Consider the following 22,133-nt stretch of genomic DNA (forward strand, 5'->3'; position numbering starts at 1 on the left):
AGCCAGGTCTGGTACTTTTCTGTAGATCAAAGGAAAACTGTTGTCTTAAACAGGCAAGAAAAATAGGTTGGGTGGGGTTCTGTGAAATGCTGAAGAAACCCAAAGACTTAATGGAAACATTTTAAAATCCAACTACAAGGGAAGGGGTTGAAATGTATGTGCAACTCAGCCAATGAGGTTAAATCTCTTTTCTTGCTGTTTCATGTCAGTTTCCTTCATTAACTGTCCCTGGATTTCCAAGAGAAAAAACATGCAAATTTGCATTTGATTTATAGAACTAAGTGCACTGTTAGCTAGTAGTAAATTAAAACTAACCAGTCATTTTTCTTTCGATAGGCCAAGTTGATAGAGTTCAGTCCTCTGAGGGCAACTGATGTTAGACTTCCAAGCGGAGCAGCGTTTGTTATTGCTAACAGTTGTGTTGAAATGAATAAAGCAGCAACTTCTCATTACAATATTAGGGTAATGGAGTGTCGTCTGGCTACAAAGGTAACGTATGGCTTATGTCAAACTCTAATGAAACCTTCATCTAAATATGTGCTTTTCTCCACTTCTGACCAATCATATCTTACTTTAACACCTGGCTAGATGCTATGTTAAGTAGCATTTTTCTTTCCAGCACCAGACACTTCCATCTCTGCAGAAACAACTCCTGCCGAGTTTAATGGAAGTGCAAGGACTATGCCCTTATATAGAAGATTATGTGATTTTAATTCTATTTAATTTATTTTGTGTTATATTTGAATGGAGGAAATATGTCTATTTTTCGGCAAAAAATACTCAGAGTTAATGAGATAGACTGTTTCTAATTAAAACTGAATAATGACAAATAATGGAAAGCAACCAGTGTGGTCACATGTTTACATGTATATATGGCAATAGATGTGTATTTTCGAGGATTTAGAAGACATCAAAGCTACTAGTTGGAGGCCTGGAAGTAATATTGGAAATGCTGAATAGCAGCATGCACATTAGTGTAAAACCTAGCATTTAAGTTAAACTGCCTGTTTATAGTTGGCAATTATCTCTAAAATATATGGAATCTGAGCATGACAAATCTAAGTTCTACTTTAATTGTGGATTTTGTAGATCATACATTTGGGAATATGAGGATGTAGGGTTTGATTTGAGTCTGTTATAAAAATACAGTGGATTTTTTATTAAGTTAAATGAGGACTAAGCATAAAGATTCACTGCAATTATAACCCACGTGGAGTGCCGTGTTAAAGAAACAAATTTGGGTCACATAGTGTAGATGAAAGTTTTAAAAAGTACAATGTGTAACTTCTTGTCACAAACCATTTGGCCAAAATGACTCCAGTACTCAATCTAAACAAACAGGTACTTTAAGAACCTGTTGCAGAATGGTTCTGTGAAAGAAAATACCATAGTTAATGTTAAATAATGAAAAAAAAACTGTTGAGTAGCTTAAAAGATACTGACAAAATGTAATGTAAAATATGATAGTTTGGATATTTTTACAGGAGGGAAGTAAAACAGGAGGCTTTTAAAATGGGATTTCAACTCAAGTATGAAAAACAGCTACATTTTAGGTGTATGTTAGATGTGGTAAAAATAATAGCACCAATGAGCATATTTTAAGTTGTTGTCATTGAAGTTAAAAAGACTCCTATGCGTTTAGAAAAATGAAAGTAAGGACCTCTCCATGTGCTAGATCTTGCATAACTGATAAACATCAAATTCAGGATAATTGATTGACTGGATCTTTTAGGAAGAGTTTATTTTGGAAATTATTACGCACAAAGAGCCTTTGGAGATGATATGTTTTGAAAAGCAAACTATAACCGTAAATGCCTTAATTTGGAAGACCTTTCAAGGTATTGTTCTATATGCCATTTTTTGCAAATCGAATCACAGTTTCTAAATTGCTTTAAATTATTGAGTCTCTTTATTAAAATGATGGCAAGGAACAATTTTAATCTTTTTACACTACTGCTAGCTATGATGCAGTCTTTAAATAGATACCTTTAGCAGATCCATGACTTTTAGACTAACAACATACACCTGTCTATTTTAAAACATATGCTACCCAGATGGAAAGTTGCACACACTACAAAAATATTTTGAGTCAGGAAAAGACTGTCTTTAGGAAGAGGTCACAGTGGGGTGAAGGAGGGCAGGTATGTAAGAGGAAGCAGGGAAGTCATTTATGCACCATTAAGCTAATGGAAATATGAAATAACATTCTGGGCTTCACAGTTGTGCTTTACAAGAAATTCTCATTGGGTTTTTCTAGGATGGGCTTTTTTTTTCTTATTCCACATTAGGTCATTCTAATATTTTTTACTTGTTTGCAGAAAGCTCTCTGTAAATAAAGATGCCAACACCATGTATTTCTACTGGCACTGGTGCAGAGTACTTTGATATCAATCTGTCTCAGTAAGCCCCTGAACATCCTAACCTGTCCTTCTCAGATTCTGCACCCTTCGCTTGTAGACAGTCATTCATTTGTTACTTCATTGGTTCTGGGGAGCGTCTTCTTTTTCTGTTTTTGCTGTCATCTCTCAATGCTTTCCTGTGCACCATTAAACAGTATGTTTAAAGTCAGTTATGTTCCTCAGAATACTCTCAGTTCTACAGGAAATTAACTTATACTTTATGTATCAGAGCACTTGTGCAGTACACACTGCAGGATGACTGAGCATTAATGCATGCTCTGCAATCCCCATACTTTACAGTGTGTGGTTCACTTCAGCTTCAGCTAGAGTGGAGCCAAGAATTTCTGCAACTAGGATGCCATGTACTTATTCAGCTAATGTTTGCTAAATGTGGAAAAACACTCAGATGGTATTACAGAAATGTAAAGTATAAGAAAGAGATGTTGCTATATAAGGGCGAAGCATTCCTATACTTATTCTAGTCAGGCTTTCTTTTATTTATATTTGTCCCATCATTCTCTTGGTCCAGTGCTCCAGTGTGCCTTTGTTGAACAATAAAAGACAATGATGACTACAGATGCTATATCCTGACAGTTAAGAGCCAGCTGGATGCTGTTCACATCTTTAATCCATCTAGTCAGAGATCAGCAAGAAAATATCCAATTCTGGGATCAGTACTGGGTTTACTTTTGTACATTAAATAGATGGGACTGTTCCCATCTCTGTTCTGCGTCCATTACAATTTGAGCTGCTGCAGATAGATATTTGTTAAAAACAAAACAAAAACATTTCTTTGCGCATAACATTTTTTCCAATGCTGTTATAGTTGAAACTTTGTTATAAGCAACATGAAACTTTCCCCAGCAAGGCCTGCTCAGGGAGCTGAAGGGGTCAGTTTCCATTTGGAACGTTTCACCTGTAAAACTCAGCGTAGTTAGCTTTTCTAAACTGCAGCATCTCCACTGAAGAATAGAAATGACAGTAGATGCAACAGAACATTTGACAAATACTTTAACTGGATTATTTATTTTACAAGTAGAAACATTTTTGTTGCCTTGTAGGACATTATATTATTTTTTTCTAAATTCTTATTTCTGTTTAACTTCTGATAATAAAGTCCAGGGGTTGCTGAAATTTAGGATTACAATTATTAGGGAAAAAAATTCCAATTGCTTAGTATCTTTAAATACTTTTAAATTCATATCATAAATACACACCAACACAGGAGTTACCAAATATTTAAATAAAATAACTGAAGCAATAATTGTTATTGTAACTGATCCATAAGCAAGCTAACATACCGTTATGTTGAGGCTATAGAGTTCTAGAAGCTCAGTGTCTTTAAAAGTAAGCCAGAAACAACTAAATCAGTCTTTCACAAGAAAATTGTCTCACCTTGATTTCTGCATTAGTCACTACACACTGCTGCTTCTTTCACTACCACTGAGCACAAAACTGTTTTAAATGGCGTCAGAGTCATATGATTAGGATTTTGACTGGATTTTGTCCTGCTTTATTAAGTTTCACATAAATCTTAGCAAGTCACTAGATGGCACCAAAAGTAGTTAACTTTTACGTACCATAATAAAGCAAAACTGGAAAAGTTCCTGCAACAGTACTGCTGGAGGAGAGCAGGAGGGAGAGAATCTACAGCAGATAGCTAGGCAGTAGATCTGCTTAAACAACTACCTCATGCTCCAACTTCAGACAAAGCAATGTAGATACTTTTCAGGCATGTATGTGAATCCCCTGATAGTTTTAATACAGGAAGTTAAACATGTGCTAAATTGCTTCGCTGGACTGAGACCTAAATGATTTCAAACCAATCTTACTCAAACCCACTGTTTATTGAAATGAATAACAAGACGCACTGGGTGAAGTCTGGGCTCTGTTGATGAGAAGTTTTAACTTGGATTTGAGTGGGAAAAGGATTCCATTCTCTGATTTTGCTCTAATGCTTTAAACTCTCTGCAAACATTCAGCCTAATCTGGTACAGATAGAAGCCTAGATCTCAATTAAAATGATGAAGAATTAGAGGCAGTGAATGCAGTCAGATGATATTGGCACTTTTCTGCTCATCTATCTCGGTATTGATCTGTTGAAACTAGGGTGTTGGGCTCCCACAGCGACCACTTAACCTGGTTCTATCATTAATAATGTTAAGAACGTTCCACCTCATGAAAATATGAGGCAAGTTTTTTACTCAAGTTTTTTCATTAGACACAGGGGAACATCATCGCATGCCTCAACTTTCTAGAGAAAAACCTCTTTGACGTATTTCCTTCTAGGATTCTGTTGCATTAAAGTAACTGCCTTCAACTGCCAAGAAGTCAGAAAGATACATTACGCATGACCTCATTATCTGGAGTGGAAAAAACAAGGGTACCTATGACTAGTTAGCACAATGGAAATCATATAGGAATGGAACAGATTCCAACTAACACATCATAACCTTCTTATAGGGCTCAAAACTTTAACTTTTATGTTTAAAAAATGGACTTATTTAAGTTTACATTGAACGCTGCAGTATGGGAAAGGCTATTGTTAATTCTCTAGTACAAATATATATTTTAGGGCTATTATGAGAACAGTTTGTAGTGTCTTCCCTGAGTTCAACTATAGAAGCATCTTAGTTTTCAATGCTAGAACAAATTATAACAGTATAGAAACAGACTCCTTGGGGACCTGCAGTGTTACAATACTGTAGCACTTGTATAAGCAATAGTCTGAATGTGGCTTGGAAATTTTAAAAATTGTTTGAAATGATGACATCCAAAGAAAAGGAGGAATCACTGATTTGATATCATATAATGTCTCACTCACAGACATTTTATAAATAAATATCTACTGTGCAAGGATAGAAAGTTGTGGATAATTCCCAATTAATAAGTAAAAAGAGCATGTGGGTCTTAAAGCTACTAATGGATAATTTAGTGTTAGTTTTAACCTGGGAAGCACAACATGTTTTGTTTTTTAAATTTCAGCTTCTCTCAAAGTCAAAAAGTTTGGACTGGAAAAAAATGCTGAGACTCCAAGATGTGCAGGCTGGCCTAGGAGTCAGCCTGGAGGAAATGCTGACCATTGTCGAGGAGGTATTGCATCCGGAGCCTTACAGCACAGAGGAAATTTGTAAATGCCTGGGAATTAGCCTGGAGGAGCTCCGCTCTCAGATCCTGAGTCAAAACACGCAGAATGGTAAGCATATATGAAATACTGTTCTTTGCTTTACAGTGTTTGTGTTATATAAAATAGCTCTTTATTAATAAGTGGCGCGCAAGTCTCGCCAGAATACTTCTCCAGAATCTTGAGAATCTAAATAGTAGAATGGGTACACAATGGAAGAAGTAGCAGATTAGATTTTAGATTAGCCTGTGCTAGTTTAGAGTCACCTCTAGGTAGATTCAAGAGAAAAATCTTAACTTAGGCTTCCTTTTTAAGCCGAATCTCTAACAAAACCAGACATTTTGGCTGGTTACAGCATCAATCAAATAAGTCCTGTTTGCTCACTCTGGTGTTCAGGGCTAGCATAGGTAGAGACTGTGTTTCTATTTTTGAATGGACAAATACATTATCACTTCATAAAACCTACGTGAGGATGCAAGTCTTCTAGGTCACTCTTTCCTGAGAAAGAAGTTCCTGTTACTGTATATACATATCTATCTATCTATCTAGATCTAGATATAAAAATGTTGGTGCAGGTAAACAATTTACTATGTAAAGTATTTCCCATATATTCTTGCACATGATTGTACCATGTAGTTTTGATTATCGGCACCAATGACTTCTAAAAGAAAGAATTGTCTTAGATGTATATAGTAGGGTTGCTAATAGTACTTAATAAATGGAGCATTTATGAAATCGTTAATTTGCATTCATAGTCATTTCCAATTTAGATTAGAATCTTGCTTTATGAATTTTAAATAACCCAGACTTCTTTGTTTTCACTCTGTGGCTTTAATGCCTCTACTGTTTTCCACAGCCAAATTATATCCTTGCCAAGACTGGTTTCAGGGAGGTATATATTTGTTGCATGTAAATCAGTAACATATATATACATACTGATGCATATATTTTAAAAATATGCACATCTGGAACAACTGTAAATGTTATACATTGACCAGGAACCAGGTCCTGAACCTATAACCTTTTTTGCAAGCCAGTGATATCAGAGAGCATAAAATTATCTTAGTGTCTAATTACATTGCCAGAGGGCTACAGCATGGAATATGGTGTCTTAACCCAGCTCGTTACCTTCATAGGAAGAGCTCTGTTAACTCTGTGCTGTACATACAAGAAGAATAGGCTGATCTATGTATGTGCACTCGGCAACATTTTCATGGGAAACCACAAAGTTCTGAGCGTACTGTGCTGTGCCCTAACTCTCCCCTTCATGAAGGTGTACAAAACTCACAAAGCTGTTTATAACCCCCATACCTGGTTTATAAAACACAATTCTACAGTTCTGTTGAACTGAATTGTTTTTTACAGATTGTGTTTTTCCACATCCCTTCAGAAAAAAAGGTCTGGATAAAAAGTTGAAACACAAAAGCTGCAGAAGAAACTGAAGGAAATGTTATACTGGGGCTCTGAATAGTGTTTGCAGATGTTTGCTGAATGGAATCTCTTAAACTTGTATGACCATGATTTCATTTGATAAGGCCAATTACAATGGGTTATGCTGCAAGTCTCTTTGCATGTACAGTATAAAATTAAATAAGAGATTTCTGTAGAACTATATACAAAAAAGAAACAAGACAGACAAAGAAACAATCTAAATCCACTGTTGTGTTTTTTGTTAACACACTGGACAAATTGCATTTTATGTTGGCTTTGGAAAACCAGAGGGTGTTTGACAAAAATATTTTTCTTATCTCCCCCCCACTTTTCCACTGTTCCTTAACAACAAAGCCTCCCTTCTTCATGTGAGAAAACCTACCAATAAAGTAAGTAATCTCTGCAGAGTATTTCAAAATATCATTGAACTTTTGCTCAACACAAACAAAGAGCCCTAACAGTTAAAGGTACCTTTCTTCCTTTGTAAAAGTTGCATTAGCTTTCCTGTTACAGGATTTCAATGTTAAGTGTAAAATATGTGCATAAGAAACACCAGGTAGATCCTTTACTGGATTCTAAGTTTTCTCTGTGGCTGAATTAATTCGTTTGTATTCAAAGCCCAGAGTTAACGTTTTGTACAGACACTGTATCTCATGTTTAAGGATATGAAAGTGCTACATCTGTTACGTTAGCCTGAAGTCAGCTTTCCTTCATCTGCTCCTCCAGTGATGACACTGTGTGCTTGCCCAAACTTCTGTATGTGTGTAAGGCTGACCAAAGAAAAACTCCAGATCCCAAAGAAAAACTATATGGACAGGCTTTGGGCAAGTCTCAAGCTGTGGCTGGATACACAACAATTTTTAATCTCTTTTATAGGCAGGTACTCAAGGATTCCTGCAGGGTCTCCCTGCGCAGCTCACTTGTTCCCCAGGTTTGGAGAGATACAGATGCTGCATAGTCTCTATAAAGCCTCATGCAGCTGTTTCTTGGCCAACTCACAGTCCTGAGTTTAAATCCCCCTTCCAGATGTTTACACATGGATTGCACTTGTGGCTTCTGAACATCTCTAGAACAAATAATATTTCTTACATTCGAAGGTACGCTATACCATAATTTTGTCTTGGAGTTGAAGGCTTCACAGAACATTTAGTGTGTGGTTATTGTGGGACGTGAAGTATTTATAAGCCTCACCACAAAAGGATACTTGCTTGTAAAATAATGTATTTCTTTAACTATAAGATGTTTTTTCCTTCTTAGATGAGTTATTTTTAAAACATTTTTTTTCCTTTTCACATACAAAATTATAATCTAATTTTGATATTTAGACCTGGGAATGAAATCATCATCGGAATAACAGGTATCTGTTTACCATCAAGATTTGGCTGTGTAACTGCCCTCTTGTTTGTTCCCTGGGAAGACAATGGATCTTAAACCTTACTGTAGTTGCAACGAGTTTGAACAGCACTTCATTCCCACTGCCAAGTCATATGTATTAATGATGATCTCAGTGCAAGAACAATTTTTACTCTCTTTGTGCAGAAAATAACACACGGCTTTATGTGAAGGTGGACACCGATGTGCTGCTCAGCAATACATAAGGCTCTGTCATGTGCATCAGTGGAGTGCCCTTGTCTTACAAGAGCAGAATTTATCTCCACGGTGGTGAATCTCAGAGCGCTTCCTAGCTTGGGGGTTGGGTGACAGCTTCATCCTGATCCACGTCATGGAGGAAATTGAGCACATACCTTTCTCCTTCCAGAAAGACATGGATTGCTTGGGATGAGCCCCAGCATGTGGCTGCTTCAGGCAGATCCCATATAGATAGAAGCAGACATTTTGGGTGGGCCATAGGTTAGGCATATGCATTGAATGGTCTAAGCTAATTGCAACAGTTTTACCAAGGCTCGCATTTCCCTGGAGAATTACTTTAAGCTGGTAGTTACTGTTCTCTTAGAGCAGGTGTCTGCTAAATGGGTCACTGAATCCAGCAATGACCGGTCCCTTGGTTTATTTTCAGAGAGCCAGATTACAAACAGTTATTTGAGCAGTCCCAGCAGAATAACTGTTCCCCACTTTGAGGAGGGGGTTCACAATCTGGCTCAAATTAAAGCCATCTGGCAGCATTTTCTTATGTACATTATGAGCCAGAAACGTTCACCCTCTTCATGTTCAATAGCAGGATGCCTAACAGAGAAAGGTACTATTCCTTGTGAGTAACACTGGTAGAAACTGTCCCCTACATGATTTTGTATTGGTGAATTCTTCCCATTGTAAATTTCTAACAGTTCCATCAGCCATGTGTAGCTCATTAATCTACAGCGAAGCAGATCGTAAGAAGCTGCCAAAGCAGCTAGAAAAAAAATACACAGCCTGAAGAGGCTGGTCTTTTGCTAAAGGTCAGACAGAATTGTACAGGAAGCCCCTAAAGAAAGGAATCTGCTGAAGTTGAAGTTACAGCAAATAATGTGAGTTGCTGGGAAGCCACAGTGTTTAATTATAAAGAAAAAATATCCATTTAAGTGGAGAGTACAGGTTTACACAGTTTTCATTAACTTAAAACAAAAAATATGACCATACAGCTGTAAATGCACAGTAAACCTTTCTCTTACATTTAACTAACATTTGCTTGGGACAAATAGCCCAGGATTTTTGTTTGTTTTAAGAGACTTTATATGGATTTTGGACCAACTTCCATTAACGTTAGTCAGTTGTCTCTTAACAAATGTCAAGGTTCTCCCTGCAGTGTGAAACATTATTGCACTGGAAAATGTCACTGCTTCTTTCAAGGGCATTTAGTGGCTGTAAGGGAACTGGATCTAGCTGCTCATAGGTCCTCTGCAGAGGAGCAAAGCGAAGGTGCACAGAGTACACAGAGGGTCAGCAAGAGTTCTAAAAAAACAGAAGTGGAGTGGTAACACAAAGCAGTTAGCAGTGGATGAGATTCCTTGAGGACCGTGTCTGCTTTTTTTTTGTAGAAATGCAATTAGTGGAGCAGTGACCTGAAGGTGGGTCAGTGACAGTGACTGCAGGTGAAATGTGCTAAAAACTTTAAAATTGGTCTTATTTTGACTTCTTGTGTTTATTTTCTCTGAGCTATGTGTGTTTTAATCCATAAAAAGCATAGCTCACCTTCAGTCCACAAGAAACGTTTTTTACGTGTGTAGCTGGTATCGTACAAAATAAATCAATCTCTACATTCTCTCTTCTGAGAGAGACAAAAAGGACCCCAATATTCTGATCGTGCCAGCATGCCTAGGTCTAAAATCAAACAGCTCTCTCTTGCATAGCAGTGAGTGACGCAGAAAGCAGCAGAGAGAAAATACATGGTGATTTTCAACAAACAGCTTTTGACAGCATGTTTCTAGTCAGAGGCTGGATCCTTAGCTGATACAAATCTCCATCAGTGCAAATGGTGCTACATCATTTTAAACAAATAAAACATCAGAACTGGATACTGCACAGATCCTTTTATGGGAGAAGCATTAGTCTAGACGTGTGCTAGACAATTGCTCTCATGCCAGCGTGGCATAATGTTACTGCAGCAGAGATTTTACATTCCTCTCCATTCACCAGAGAAATGGGTATCAGAGGGCAATTCAGGCCTCAGGTGGGACAAGCAATTCTGGAGACTGCCCTTCCACTGTTAGGAGAGAGAGCTGAAGATGTCTGCACCCCTCATTTGGAAATTAAGTGGGAGAAACCAGGACATTACACTTTGCTGTGTTAGGAAAATGTATGTACATATTCAGTTAGGTTAAGTACCTGATTTCCATAACAATAATAGATTTAAGGACCCGAATGCTTTTAAGAATCTGGCACTGGTTCCCTAAACCCTGCTTTTTTGCTGTCCTCTGAGCCCAAGAGGGCAAGAGCTTATAACCCAGTCCTGTGTAACACTGCATGCTTTACTTCTAGGGCTTCAGTTTCTCTTCTTTCAGAGCCCTGCAGCCCTAGCTCAGATATAAACTAATCATTTGTGCACACTTAAGTTTTCTTTTAACCGTGACAAAATGTGATTAGGAAATGTATTTTAATTGTAAAATATGCGGTAGTTTTCCCATGAAGCACAGATTTTGATCAGCTCCCGCACCCTCCTAAAATCTCGGGTTCCACAGCTCCTGGGCACGGCCTATCAATTCGCTTAGGTGGGTCTGATATACAGGCAGTGCTGCAAGCAAGAAGGTTCAAATATAGATGTAATTTCTGGAAATAATGTGTCTTTTATTATATGGAGATGGTTTGTTGGACTGCCCATCTAAACAGAAGAGATCCAGAGTTTCTCTATTACCAGAAGCGTTTGGTGTTGATAGCTGAAAGTACGCGAATTGTTTCATTGCTTTAGAATAGAACTTGCAGAGAACAGAGGTGTTTGCTGTCCTGAAGAAAATTCTACCTGAACAGCAAGTATGCTGCCAGAGAGAAAAGCAAACTATACTAAACCTGTTCCAAACACAAGCATTGTTTTCTAAAATAAAACGCTGTCTGTAAACAACCAACAGCTAACATAACGATAGCAGACTTTACCCAATACTAAGTCTGTAAATATCCACAAAAGACAAGTCTGAAAATAGCACACAACCACTCTTTCTCATTTGAGAACCACTTGCCAGGATTGCACTCACACTGAGAGAAAGCCAGTGTCGAGGCAGCAACTTCTCCCCTCACCCACTGACTCTCCCCCAAGCGAGCGCTGCCCAGGCGCACTCAGACCTCCGGCACACCGCCAGCACACGGTGCCCACTGCAGCTCCAGTTCGTAACACGACCAGCACAACACAGCCCCAGAGGTTTTAAAGGTAATCTGGCCAGTAGAACATTACTCTACCAAAGGGTGGTCTCTGAATCAATCACAGCTTTTGGCAAGTCTCTTGCCTTACAATTGAAAACAGACACGTTTTCAGTTCGTTCTTTGGGTTACTACTGTTCAATGGTGATTTACAAGAGAGTGTGAGCTATGGCAATCTCTCACGCAACTTTAGATATTCCCTAAATGAATGCACATTTAGAAATCTCCTTGCTCTAAAACAATGGCTTATAAGAAAAGCATATTTAAAGAGACACCATCCTTAAAAAATGCCAAGCAGCCTTTCTCTAACGTAACAAACACCAAGGCATGCTCCACAGAACACAGCGCGAGTAACTCCAGCAGTAACAAAACGCAGTGGGGTGAAACACACCTCTGAGCAGGAAAAGAGAACACACTTATCCCCTGTGATACTCACAAGAAAATGTTTCTTGGGGCACCCAATTTTGTCTTTTCTGTTCTATTCTGTTCATTCTGTGAAATGCAGTTGGAAGGCCTGCTCAAAAGGCAGCGTCAGAGCGTTTCTCAGTAGCAGGCTGTGTTAAGTTACAAAATACATAGCACTAGAAGCATTATCACCAGTAGCAGAAAACTCCTGTGTTCAATATTTCTCTATCATTTTAGACTATTTATGTCCCTCTCAGCACTGTATTTTCAGTATTTACACTTGTGATTTACACTTATTCTGGAAAGATGAGAAGAGGTCATACAGCCACTGTTAAGTTTTAGGAAGGGATGAATCTGCAGCACACATATGAGAGTCTTCACACTGGACAGAATTTTATTTTCACTCTATCAAGGAAGACTTGAGTGTACAATTGCAAATGTTAATTGCCACAATCACTGAGATGCTTCCGGAATTTGACTGTCTCCACAGAACAGGAACTGATGTGTCTGGGTCAGAAGGCAAGTTCCAAATCTGGGGCTTGTCTGTCTCTGTTTGCTCTTTTACCTCTGTTGGAGTGTTCCATCAGCCATCTTAAAAAGTGAGAGGCACCAGAAACCAATAGCAGAAAAGGGGCCTTGTTCTGGAGGAGAACTGACATGTGGAATCAAACTGAGGGATATTCTGAGGTGCTTGAGCTACAACAATGAAGCATACAACAGCAGGTGTTCCAAATAAAGATTTACGTTCACTTATCTAGTATTTACAACCCAAAAGCTCAAGTAAACCAATTTTGTCATCAGTTGTCATACATGCTTCTGTAATACTTCTTCAAATAGCAGTTACAAGTCCATGGTATTAAAATAAACAGAAATGTACTGAGTGAGGAAAAATAATGATCTACAACAGCCTAACCCTCCTGTAAGTCACAGTAGTTTGATGGGCTTTTAACCACAGACATTCCCTTTACTGCACCCCACTGTCCAGGCTTGGCAGGGGTCCCTGCCTCGATGGCCACACAGGTTTGAGCTCCCTCCCACCCATCCCAGAGGATCTGCTCCATTTTTCATGGCATGATTACAAAATGTTAGCCAAAGTCTTTGCACCAGCCTTTGATCTTAGTAGGTCAGTACTAAGGGGGACTTGTTTGGGCTTCTCTCTTTATGTCTACACAGGCAGCACTGACACTGGATACTGGTAACATACTAAAAATAAACCTTCAACATCAAACTGAAAGCACCTGCTTCCTTCAGCATACCATTAACACAGTATTACATGCAGCCAAGGTGAGACTGCACTGTGGAAATTAGAGAGAGCTTCCTTACCTAGGCACCAGGAAGAATGCCATTTTAATTAATCTCAGCTAAAAAATAAAAATAAATAAAAAAGAAAACCCAACTCTTACCAAAAAAAAAAGGAAACAGAAGAAAAGAAGAGAAAAAGGAAAAGTCTACCTGCACTGTTAAATAATTGATGCTGCAGACTAAGGCTGGAGAAATTGCACACAGTGCCCAGGCCAGCAGGTGCAGGCAGCCTGCAGGGCACCAGGCACTCTCCAGTGCTCTTGTGACTCTTCTATAGTTGAATCTCATATTTTTAAAATGACACTCTTTCTGATATGTGCATAAAGTTATAAAACTAGAAAAACACGCACATTATATTTTGATGAAATCTAAATACCACACTATTTGGGCTTTTAAAGATGTGGGTGAGGTTTTGGCAGAAGCTTTTGGCAGAGTTTCAGCATAGAGTGTTCTAATACGAAATATTAATTCTAAAAATAATTCTTTTACCATGTTTTTATATTTCATTATTCCTTCTCTAGTAAAAAGCGATAACTGTAGTACTTCATATTTTCATTCTGTTTAGTTTCCACCTTCAAGTTATACCAGCGTGCAAAGCATGTGTATAGCGAAGCTGCCAGAGTGCTGGAATTTAAGAAGATATGCAGCGAAGCACCTGACAATGCAATCCAGCTGCTGGGAGAATTAATGAACCAGAGCTATATCAGCTGCAAGGAAATGTATGAATGCAGCTGTCCAGAACTGGATCGGCTGGTAGACATCTGCCTGTAAGTTCTGACCACAAGCAAGAGTAATCCCTTGTTGAGAATATTGTTTGAAATGATGAGAAAAGATGACATTGTTGGCTATTGCAATTGTAAAATGAAAGTATTCTTGTCTCTTATTACAAAATTAATCTCCTGCAGGGACATTACATGGTCAATTGTTTCCCTACTGACATCTGTGTAATACTTTCAGATGAAAGCTGCAGTTTATGGCTTTATTACAGATTTTGCTTTTGGATTGATTCATCATCACAAGTGTTATGTTAGAATGTGTTAGCTATTCTTTTTTAACTTGTAGAAGTCATAACTGGTTTTCTTTAAGCATCATCTTAGTTGCTTTATTATTTTTTTTTTACCTCTCACTTTTCACATATTACTTAACCATTTCAGAACTGTCACCATGGGATTTCTAGAGCATAAGTTAACTGTTAGGTTGCTTTGAAATCATAATGATATCTTGTTAAATACTACTGCATCTTTTCCTTTTTACTTAAAAAGACATCTTAACTAGTGCACCAGATAGGTTGGAAAGTGGCTGGCCATTTAAATGACAAGCATGCTTTGGCTGACACAGCTTCAACTGAGCCTTCACATTATTCAGTCTCCATCCCTGCCCCAGCCTCATTCATTTACTGCATTCCCTAACTCAGTTTGGCCACAGTAAAACAAGATCTCTCAACTCTAAAATACATTCCCTGTCATTTGCCCCTTCTCTTCTCTCTTTACTCCTCCCCAAGAAGCAGGCCATTATTTTCATAACTTCTACAGGGGATAATAACATCTGGTATAGTCGTACGTTAACAGAGAAAGTAAAAATGAATACTTAGTACTCAAATTTGATACAGTATTTTGTCCGCACCACAGCAACAGCACAAAAGGATGCACACACTTCGCTTAATTCCCTTTTTTTTTCCTGGTATGTTTAATCACAGGACAAACAACTTATGCTAACTTTGATCTAAATTCAGTGCCCATGAAAACAAATCAGTGGTTGCTAATCACTTTAACAGGAGCATAGGAGAATAAATAGCTGCCCAGCCAAGCCATCTCCCTGCTACCTTGTCCCTGCCATTGCTCCGGCCAGCTCTCCCAGCTGCTGCCCTCATTCATTTCATCACAGATCCTAGAGATGCCACCTCTGTACTTCTGCTCACCTTTTACTTTTCCTGTTCTCCATGGAGAAGGGCACACATAGTTTGGGAAACTGCCCTGAGACAGAGCATTAAGAGGTTACTGCCGTTCCAGGAAATGTAGTGTGCCATAAGTGTTTGCAAGCCTGAGGTCAAGGAATGTTGTTTCCCTGTTGTGCAGAATTAGAGACTATAAAAGTATCATATCTTTTCTCCAAATCTCTAAATCTTTGAGAAAACAGAATCTGCTTCAGTTTAACATTAATAAAAGGAACACCTTACCATTTAAAAATGAAGGTTACAAAAGCACTTCCTTACCAGCAATCAATTATATATATATTACTAATACTCATCAGTCTGGCTTATAATGAAAATACCAATTTTACAAAGAGGCAGTATGCCATATACATTCTTACTTTTATAGTCATACACATTTATTAAGCTGTAATACCCATTTACCAGGTTTGTAAATTGATACAGTATGATACTGATGATTATTTAATACATCAGGTTAGTGTCATTAATTTGGAAGACAAGATGGAAAGCCAAAAAATCACAAACTTAAAAACCAAATGCAAGACTTTTGGACATTCGCAGATTGTTTTGCATGTGGGATGCATATGCTGTTTTGTGATAAAACACAGAAGTCTGATAGGCATTGGACAGTCTGGTAGTAATTTAACAACATAATTTTTGTTCCTTCTCTTGGGAGCCATTCCTGAATGCAACACACAGGCCGTATTCAATCTGTTACATCACACAGCAGTCACATAACAGAATGAGCTCTGACAGTCCCTCAGTTAGTGAGGTGATTGCAGCATGGCTGTCCCAGCTACTCAGGGAGGGCCGTCTCCACAGTCAGCTGAAGACATGAATTGTGCTCTACGGAGTTATGAAAAAGCATGGGCTGCAAAGTCCAGATCTGGTACCAGCTATCAGCAGCCTATTCTGTGACTCCACAGACAGTGGAAAAGCCTTACAAATTAACCCCTGTGTTACTGTTAGTTACAGTAACGTCCCAGTAGTGATTTCTTGGTCAGTGGTACAGGATAGCTGAGCTCTGCAGATGTAAGCAGCCACGTCAGGTACCTTCACTAAGGTGTTCTACTAGGGCAGGTTCTCAGAAATGCTGAGAGAAAATCATTAATTCAAGTAGGTATAAACTAACAAGTTCTACACTACAGCACGGAGTTACCTGTGCTACATGGAGTAGGCCAATACTGATGTTTGGAGTAGTGTACAGCAGAATCCCAGTACAGGGATGGAAATTCTGTTTCTCATTTGTGCTGAGCTCTGTGCTTTCACAGCTCTGCAGCCTAGCTCGGGTACTGTGCCACTAGCTTGTAGGCAGCAGCACTGACATAGCCACAGAACCAAAAGGAAAGGAGTATGCACTCAGGATTTCACTAAATTGAATTGAAATTAATCAGAGCATTTCAGTTCCATGGACCAAAATATAAATAACAAAGAAAAAAGTGATGTGTGTGCCCACGTTACATCAGATTTCTAACTTACCAACAGAAGTTCCCATGGCTACTGTGATGGGCTAGGCTGCGTGCCACAGCAGAGTGCCATTTGTAAAAAATGATTTCTAACTGGTATTTTTTAAATGATTGCAACTGTTTTTTATTATATTCATTGCAAAAACCAAATAAATTATTAGTTTATTCTTTACAGTCTTATCCCATCACAGATAGTCCTTAAGAAATATCTCCTTTCTTAGTTTAGTACTCAATAATGACTTTCTGATTAGAGTTGTAAAAGCATATAGCTATTGTAGATGCACGCAGTTTAAGCCAGCACATCATTTTTAAAACTATTGGGAAAAAAGCTCAATTTTTCTCAAGTTGTGCATTAAAAAAAGAAGGCATGTAAAATCTCTAGTCACTCTAGGAAACCTTGGCTGATGTGACTACAGGAATGGCCTGCAACTACATAAATTACATTCTTTACTTCAAATGATATACAGCTGCCCTGTAACTTTAAAAAGCCCTTCCAAAAATACATTCCACAGAATTGCCCAAGTCTACTGCTCCTCTCTCCTTACAAGGTTTAAACTGTGAAGAATAATCTGCATATCCAGATGTTTTCTGTTTTGCCCAGATCTTTATGCTTTACTGTACAACATCTGCCAAGAAGGAAAGGGATCCATACTTGCTGTGGTTTGTAGTGCTGAAAAGCGTAACCGCCAGTGGGTCAGTATTTTATTCTTCGTGAAGACAGAAGATTTGTACTTTGTCTAACCTCTCTCGTGCTATTAATAGCTGTTTTACCTGTTGGCCTTTTAAAACACAGGTGGTATACTAAACAGTTAAGGGACAAAAAATTGAAACTGAGCTTGCAAATTCCTTAGGTGCTTTCTCCCAGACTGTTTGAATATTGCAAATAACTTTCATTCCCCTATTCTCCATCTTTTGGAGGTATAAAAGCTGATAATTTTTGTTACCTGCCATGCCTCTTCCAGTGGAAGATGACTGAATCCTCTATGATCGCTTTTTAAATGGCACAGTTCTTATGTTTTATCCAGGTGCATTATTTTCTTAAGCCTGGAGCTATGATACTTGAAAGATCAACTAACAGAAAAACCCAACGTGTTTGCAGCACTTTCAGAGACAAAAAAAACAACAGAAATTAAAGATGTTATTCGAATGCACACTGAGCTACAAAACGAGTACACAGCACATCACCCCTTAATTTTTATTGAAATCTCATCACGTTAACTCCATAAATAGCTGGTTCACAAATGTAAGCATTTTGAATTAACAACATTGCTCAGTAACAACATTTCAGCTCTCCCAACAGAACTGTTTTTAAAATGTGTTACTTCGGTGTCTTACCTATCACTGCTATATCCCACACTGTGCTACTTCCATTCTTATTCACCTCTCATTTGCTGTAACATTTATTTTCTCTCTCATGTGCACACAGTTCTTTAACCAGTGAGCACTGGAACAAGGTAGATGAACTCTTCAAGAAGCAAAGGACTCAGCTGAGTGCCCCCAACACCGAATGACTGACATCCATGGCCTTTCTTTACGTGCTTGTTCTCACTCCCCACTACTTGTCCTTGTGACTGCCCTGTAGCCCAGGCAGTGCATTGGGTACTTTCCCACATCTTAAATCCACATCACCCTCTGTGTGGGTGAGTGCTCCATCCACAAGATTATTGTTGAAAGAGTCACTGTTTGCTCTTACTGCTCCTTTCTTCATAAATGCATACTTTAAACGCTGGTGCACAAGAAAAGAATGTGCGGCTATGAATCCTGCTTTACCAGAAGAGTCTAACACAGGACTGAGCTGAGTGAGACTCAGTGGAAGAGGCAGTTTCAGAGTTCACTTTCTCGTGTTTGGCACAGGTGATTCCCATGCACTGCCTCCCCAGCACGTCCAGAATTAGGTGCTGACCTCTGCTCATCCCAGGTGCCCCACATCCAGGTATCAGAGTGCCAAGCCCCTCAGCGTTACGCCCTCAGTATCAGATCACATCACATTTGAAACTGGTAGCCACAGTATTTTGAAACACAGTGACTTCAGCTCTGAAACAGGCGTGTTTTCTGCCTACATAATGCTTTATTTCAACTAAGTATTTTAAAATGACTCAGTAAAAATGAGGCATGATCGTGACCACAGAGAATTATGAAATCAATGAAAGATTCAGAACAATTCTGAAGGGATTTCAGTTGCCCACCAAAATAAAAGCCAGACACCATCTGAAATACAACGTTCTTACTGAGGTAACAGACAGAATGAATACAGACAGCTGATTTACCGCTTTGAAAAGAGGACTGGGCTTTACAAAGTCAATGGGAATTTCCCTATTGATTGCAATTGAGACTGGATTGGATCCTGCTCATTTTAGGAGGTTGCTCCATGGACCATAAACTACAAAAAATTGCATCAGAGAATGAGTGGCTTACAGGAATAATAAGTAAAATAAAACACCAACAGGAAATAAAGAAGGAACATAAAATCGAGTCAATATGCAGGGTGGCACCACACAGACACACTGAAGAAAGTGTTTCTATTCAGGAAGACATGTAAGCATGTTTAGAATGAAACACATATGCAAGTACTTGCTTGAAATATGACCTAAACTTCTACTAATCCAGCAGTATACCACATTCATTTAACATAAAACACACATACAGAAAATTGCTACAGCCTATTTGGAATGAACTGTCATTTTCTAATACATTGTTCACATGATGCTCACTCTCCTAAAACCAGTTCTAGGGCCAGGAATTCTCACAAAAGCATGGATCTTGGAATCATATCACAAGTACTTGTTTGCAAATCAGATTAGACCTCCCACAAGAATAAAGATTTCGAATGAATTTTCTAAACCATCCTGTTCTGTCTGTGTTAGAAATGTCCCAAAGAAATTCATTGGCTGCCATGTGGTATTTTCCTACTTTTTTTGAATCTAACTAAAGACAAGCAGCACAGGTCAGCAAACTAATGAAAGTAATTCATCTAAATTCTAATGAGGTGGCAACTAAATGTTGCACAGTGATGGCACGGGATTTGCTGCAGGACATTTCTAGCAGGCTTGTATCTTGAGACTGGGAATGGTTTATATTTCCAGTGTTTTATTTGTCATTGTTCCTTCTCTTCACCCTCCTCATTAAGGGCATTTTTCTTCTCCTTTTGACAATATATTCTTATTTTACCTTTACTGCTGTAAATCTGTTAAGTTCATGTGGTTCCTCTAAAGATGGATACCTATCCCAGTCCTTTCAGCATTGACAGATGTTTGCATATGACTTCTGAGGAGTTTCTGAACTCTCCTTTTCTTGACTGGCCCTCTCAGTTGTCCTGTGGAAGAAGCCTGTGAATCTTCAGCATGTTTTAGATCTGTCCTGGAAGAATAGAGCTATTTGTCTTTGCCACATTAGAAAATGGCTTGCATGCCTACATCCTGTGCAATTAGCTTATGAACGCTCTTTTGTTATTTTTGTCATGTATTTCTGTTTTCACTTCTGATGCCTTATGAATGTTGCTAGCAAAATCCCTTTTCCTTCCCCTGCTTTCTTCATCTCAGCTGTGCTGTGATCCTTAGAACAGCTGATGCTGAAGCACTGTTGAAAGAAGATGGCTCAGAATTGACAGAAATGACTACATTGCAGTTTAAAGGGTTAGAATTTTTTTGTCCAAAATGGTAATTACAGATTGCTGGACTATCATGTGCAAGCAAGTGAACTCTGGCAAGTCAGACGACTCTGGTGTATTTTGAGTTCAGTATTCACCAATTTTCTATAGGAATTTTATATATGACAAATTACCCCCTTCCGGTTTATTTTTCATTTTTTTTTTCTATTATTTTGTTTTAGGCAATTTGGGGCCATCGGGTCACGTCTGACTGGAGCTGGATGGGGCGGCTGCACTGTGTCAATGGTGCCTACTGACAAGCTGAATACTTTCCTAAAAAATGTTAAGAAAGCTTATTACCAAAATGATGGCCAAAGGTTAGCACTGGAGAATAATGGTCTCTTTGCTACCAAACCTGGAAGAGGAGCTTTGGTTTTTGTTGAGGCCTAAAGAACATAAAAATTGTAAAGAAACTATGTAGAGCATTTATAACTGGCAGGACTTCCCACGCCACAATAAATGAAAGCCTTTTCTGGGTTTTATTATGAGTAGTTGCTATTATCAGAATATATTTCTGAAGAAGGAATTAATCAGGAACGCTGATTACAAAATCTATTTTTCCCAATATTAAAATATTTTCAGTGTAAATGCTCATTTACCAAAATCTATTGATACACTGTAATTGAAAAAGTGATGATTGTTTATTACAACAGATCTTTTCTTTTTCTACCATAAAAGTAAGACCAAGTAGAGCACTGAACTATTCTCCTGAAGGGCAGGAACCTTGCCATGTGTGCGGGGCTGCTCAGTGCTTACATCAGTGGCCAGATGTTGTTTCTGGAATCCTATGAAAACAGAAGATCAACCTGATGAATGAAGAAAAACAAAAACGGATGGGCCTTGCTGCACATGCCATGTTTTATGCTAGTCTCAGATACAATTATTACTGTTGCAATTAATGACAATATTGGAAGGGAACTTGCGGCCAAATAAAACATTGGGAACACGTTATGCTAAGAAGGAAATCTTAACTTCTAGCCATAGTTCTTCTGTATCTTGGTGTAAGGGTGACTTATGAATGTTTCAGTGAGAATGCTATCTGTGACCTGTACAAGAAGACAGCATACTCGCCTTACCAAATCAACAAACAAAGAACAAAGTAAAGTTTGGCTTTGAGTTGTCCAAGTACCATATACTCATTGTTCAGTCCTAGCTGCGTGTTTACAAGGTAGATGAATTTGCATTTTCAGGCAAAACTAATATGGAGGATTAAATACAGCCACAAATTGCACTTCCCTTCAATTCATGCAGTGCCTGAAGAAGCTCCTGACAGGCTCCAGGTTGTAACCACAAAGCACTGGAAGTGTAATACAGTTCAGCGCCCTTCTCAGTAGGAGAAATGATAATGGTCACACAAAGAGGTGATGTACATTAAGATCTACCTCTGCTTCCAAACAGAAGATCAGCTTCCTGTGCCGTTTCACAGCACACTAACTGGCACTTCTCTGCTATCTACAGTGAAAATGCAGAAGTTTTGCTCACAAATGTCGTAACCCTTTCAGCCATAAAAGTCATAACATGTGCATATTTTATGATGCTAAGCACATGTGAATGTCCAGAAGTCTGCATCATATTAGAGATCTCTCAGAAGAGATCATCTGTACATTACCTACACTAAGTCAGGCCAAAAATGAATTCTTAGAGG

At 38.5% G+C, this 22,133-nt stretch overlaps 1 protein-coding gene across 1 annotated transcript in view; it reads left to right on the forward strand.

The window, feature by feature from the left end:
* The window catches only part of GALK2 (galactokinase 2), a 47,022-nt gene extending 25,740 nt beyond the window's left edge, over positions 1-21,282 (forward strand). Inside the window, exons 7-10 of the mRNA XM_010717426.3 lie at positions 337-489; positions 5,385-5,595; positions 14,012-14,213; positions 20,671-21,282. Of these exons, the coding sequence (XP_010715728.1) occupies positions 337-489; positions 5,385-5,595; positions 14,012-14,213; positions 20,671-20,878 (774 nt within the window). The 3' untranslated portion in view covers positions 20,879-21,282. The remainder of the gene's footprint in view (positions 1-336; positions 490-5,384; positions 5,596-14,011; positions 14,214-20,670) is intronic.
* Positions 21,283-22,133: the final 851 nt, after the last annotated feature.

The sequence above is a fragment of the Meleagris gallopavo genome, chromosome 12 (genome assembly GCF_000146605.3).
Source record: "Meleagris gallopavo isolate NT-WF06-2002-E0010 breed Aviagen turkey brand Nicholas breeding stock chromosome 12, Turkey_5.1, whole genome shotgun sequence".
NCBI classification, from domain to species: Eukaryota; Metazoa; Chordata; class Aves; order Galliformes; family Phasianidae; genus Meleagris; species Meleagris gallopavo.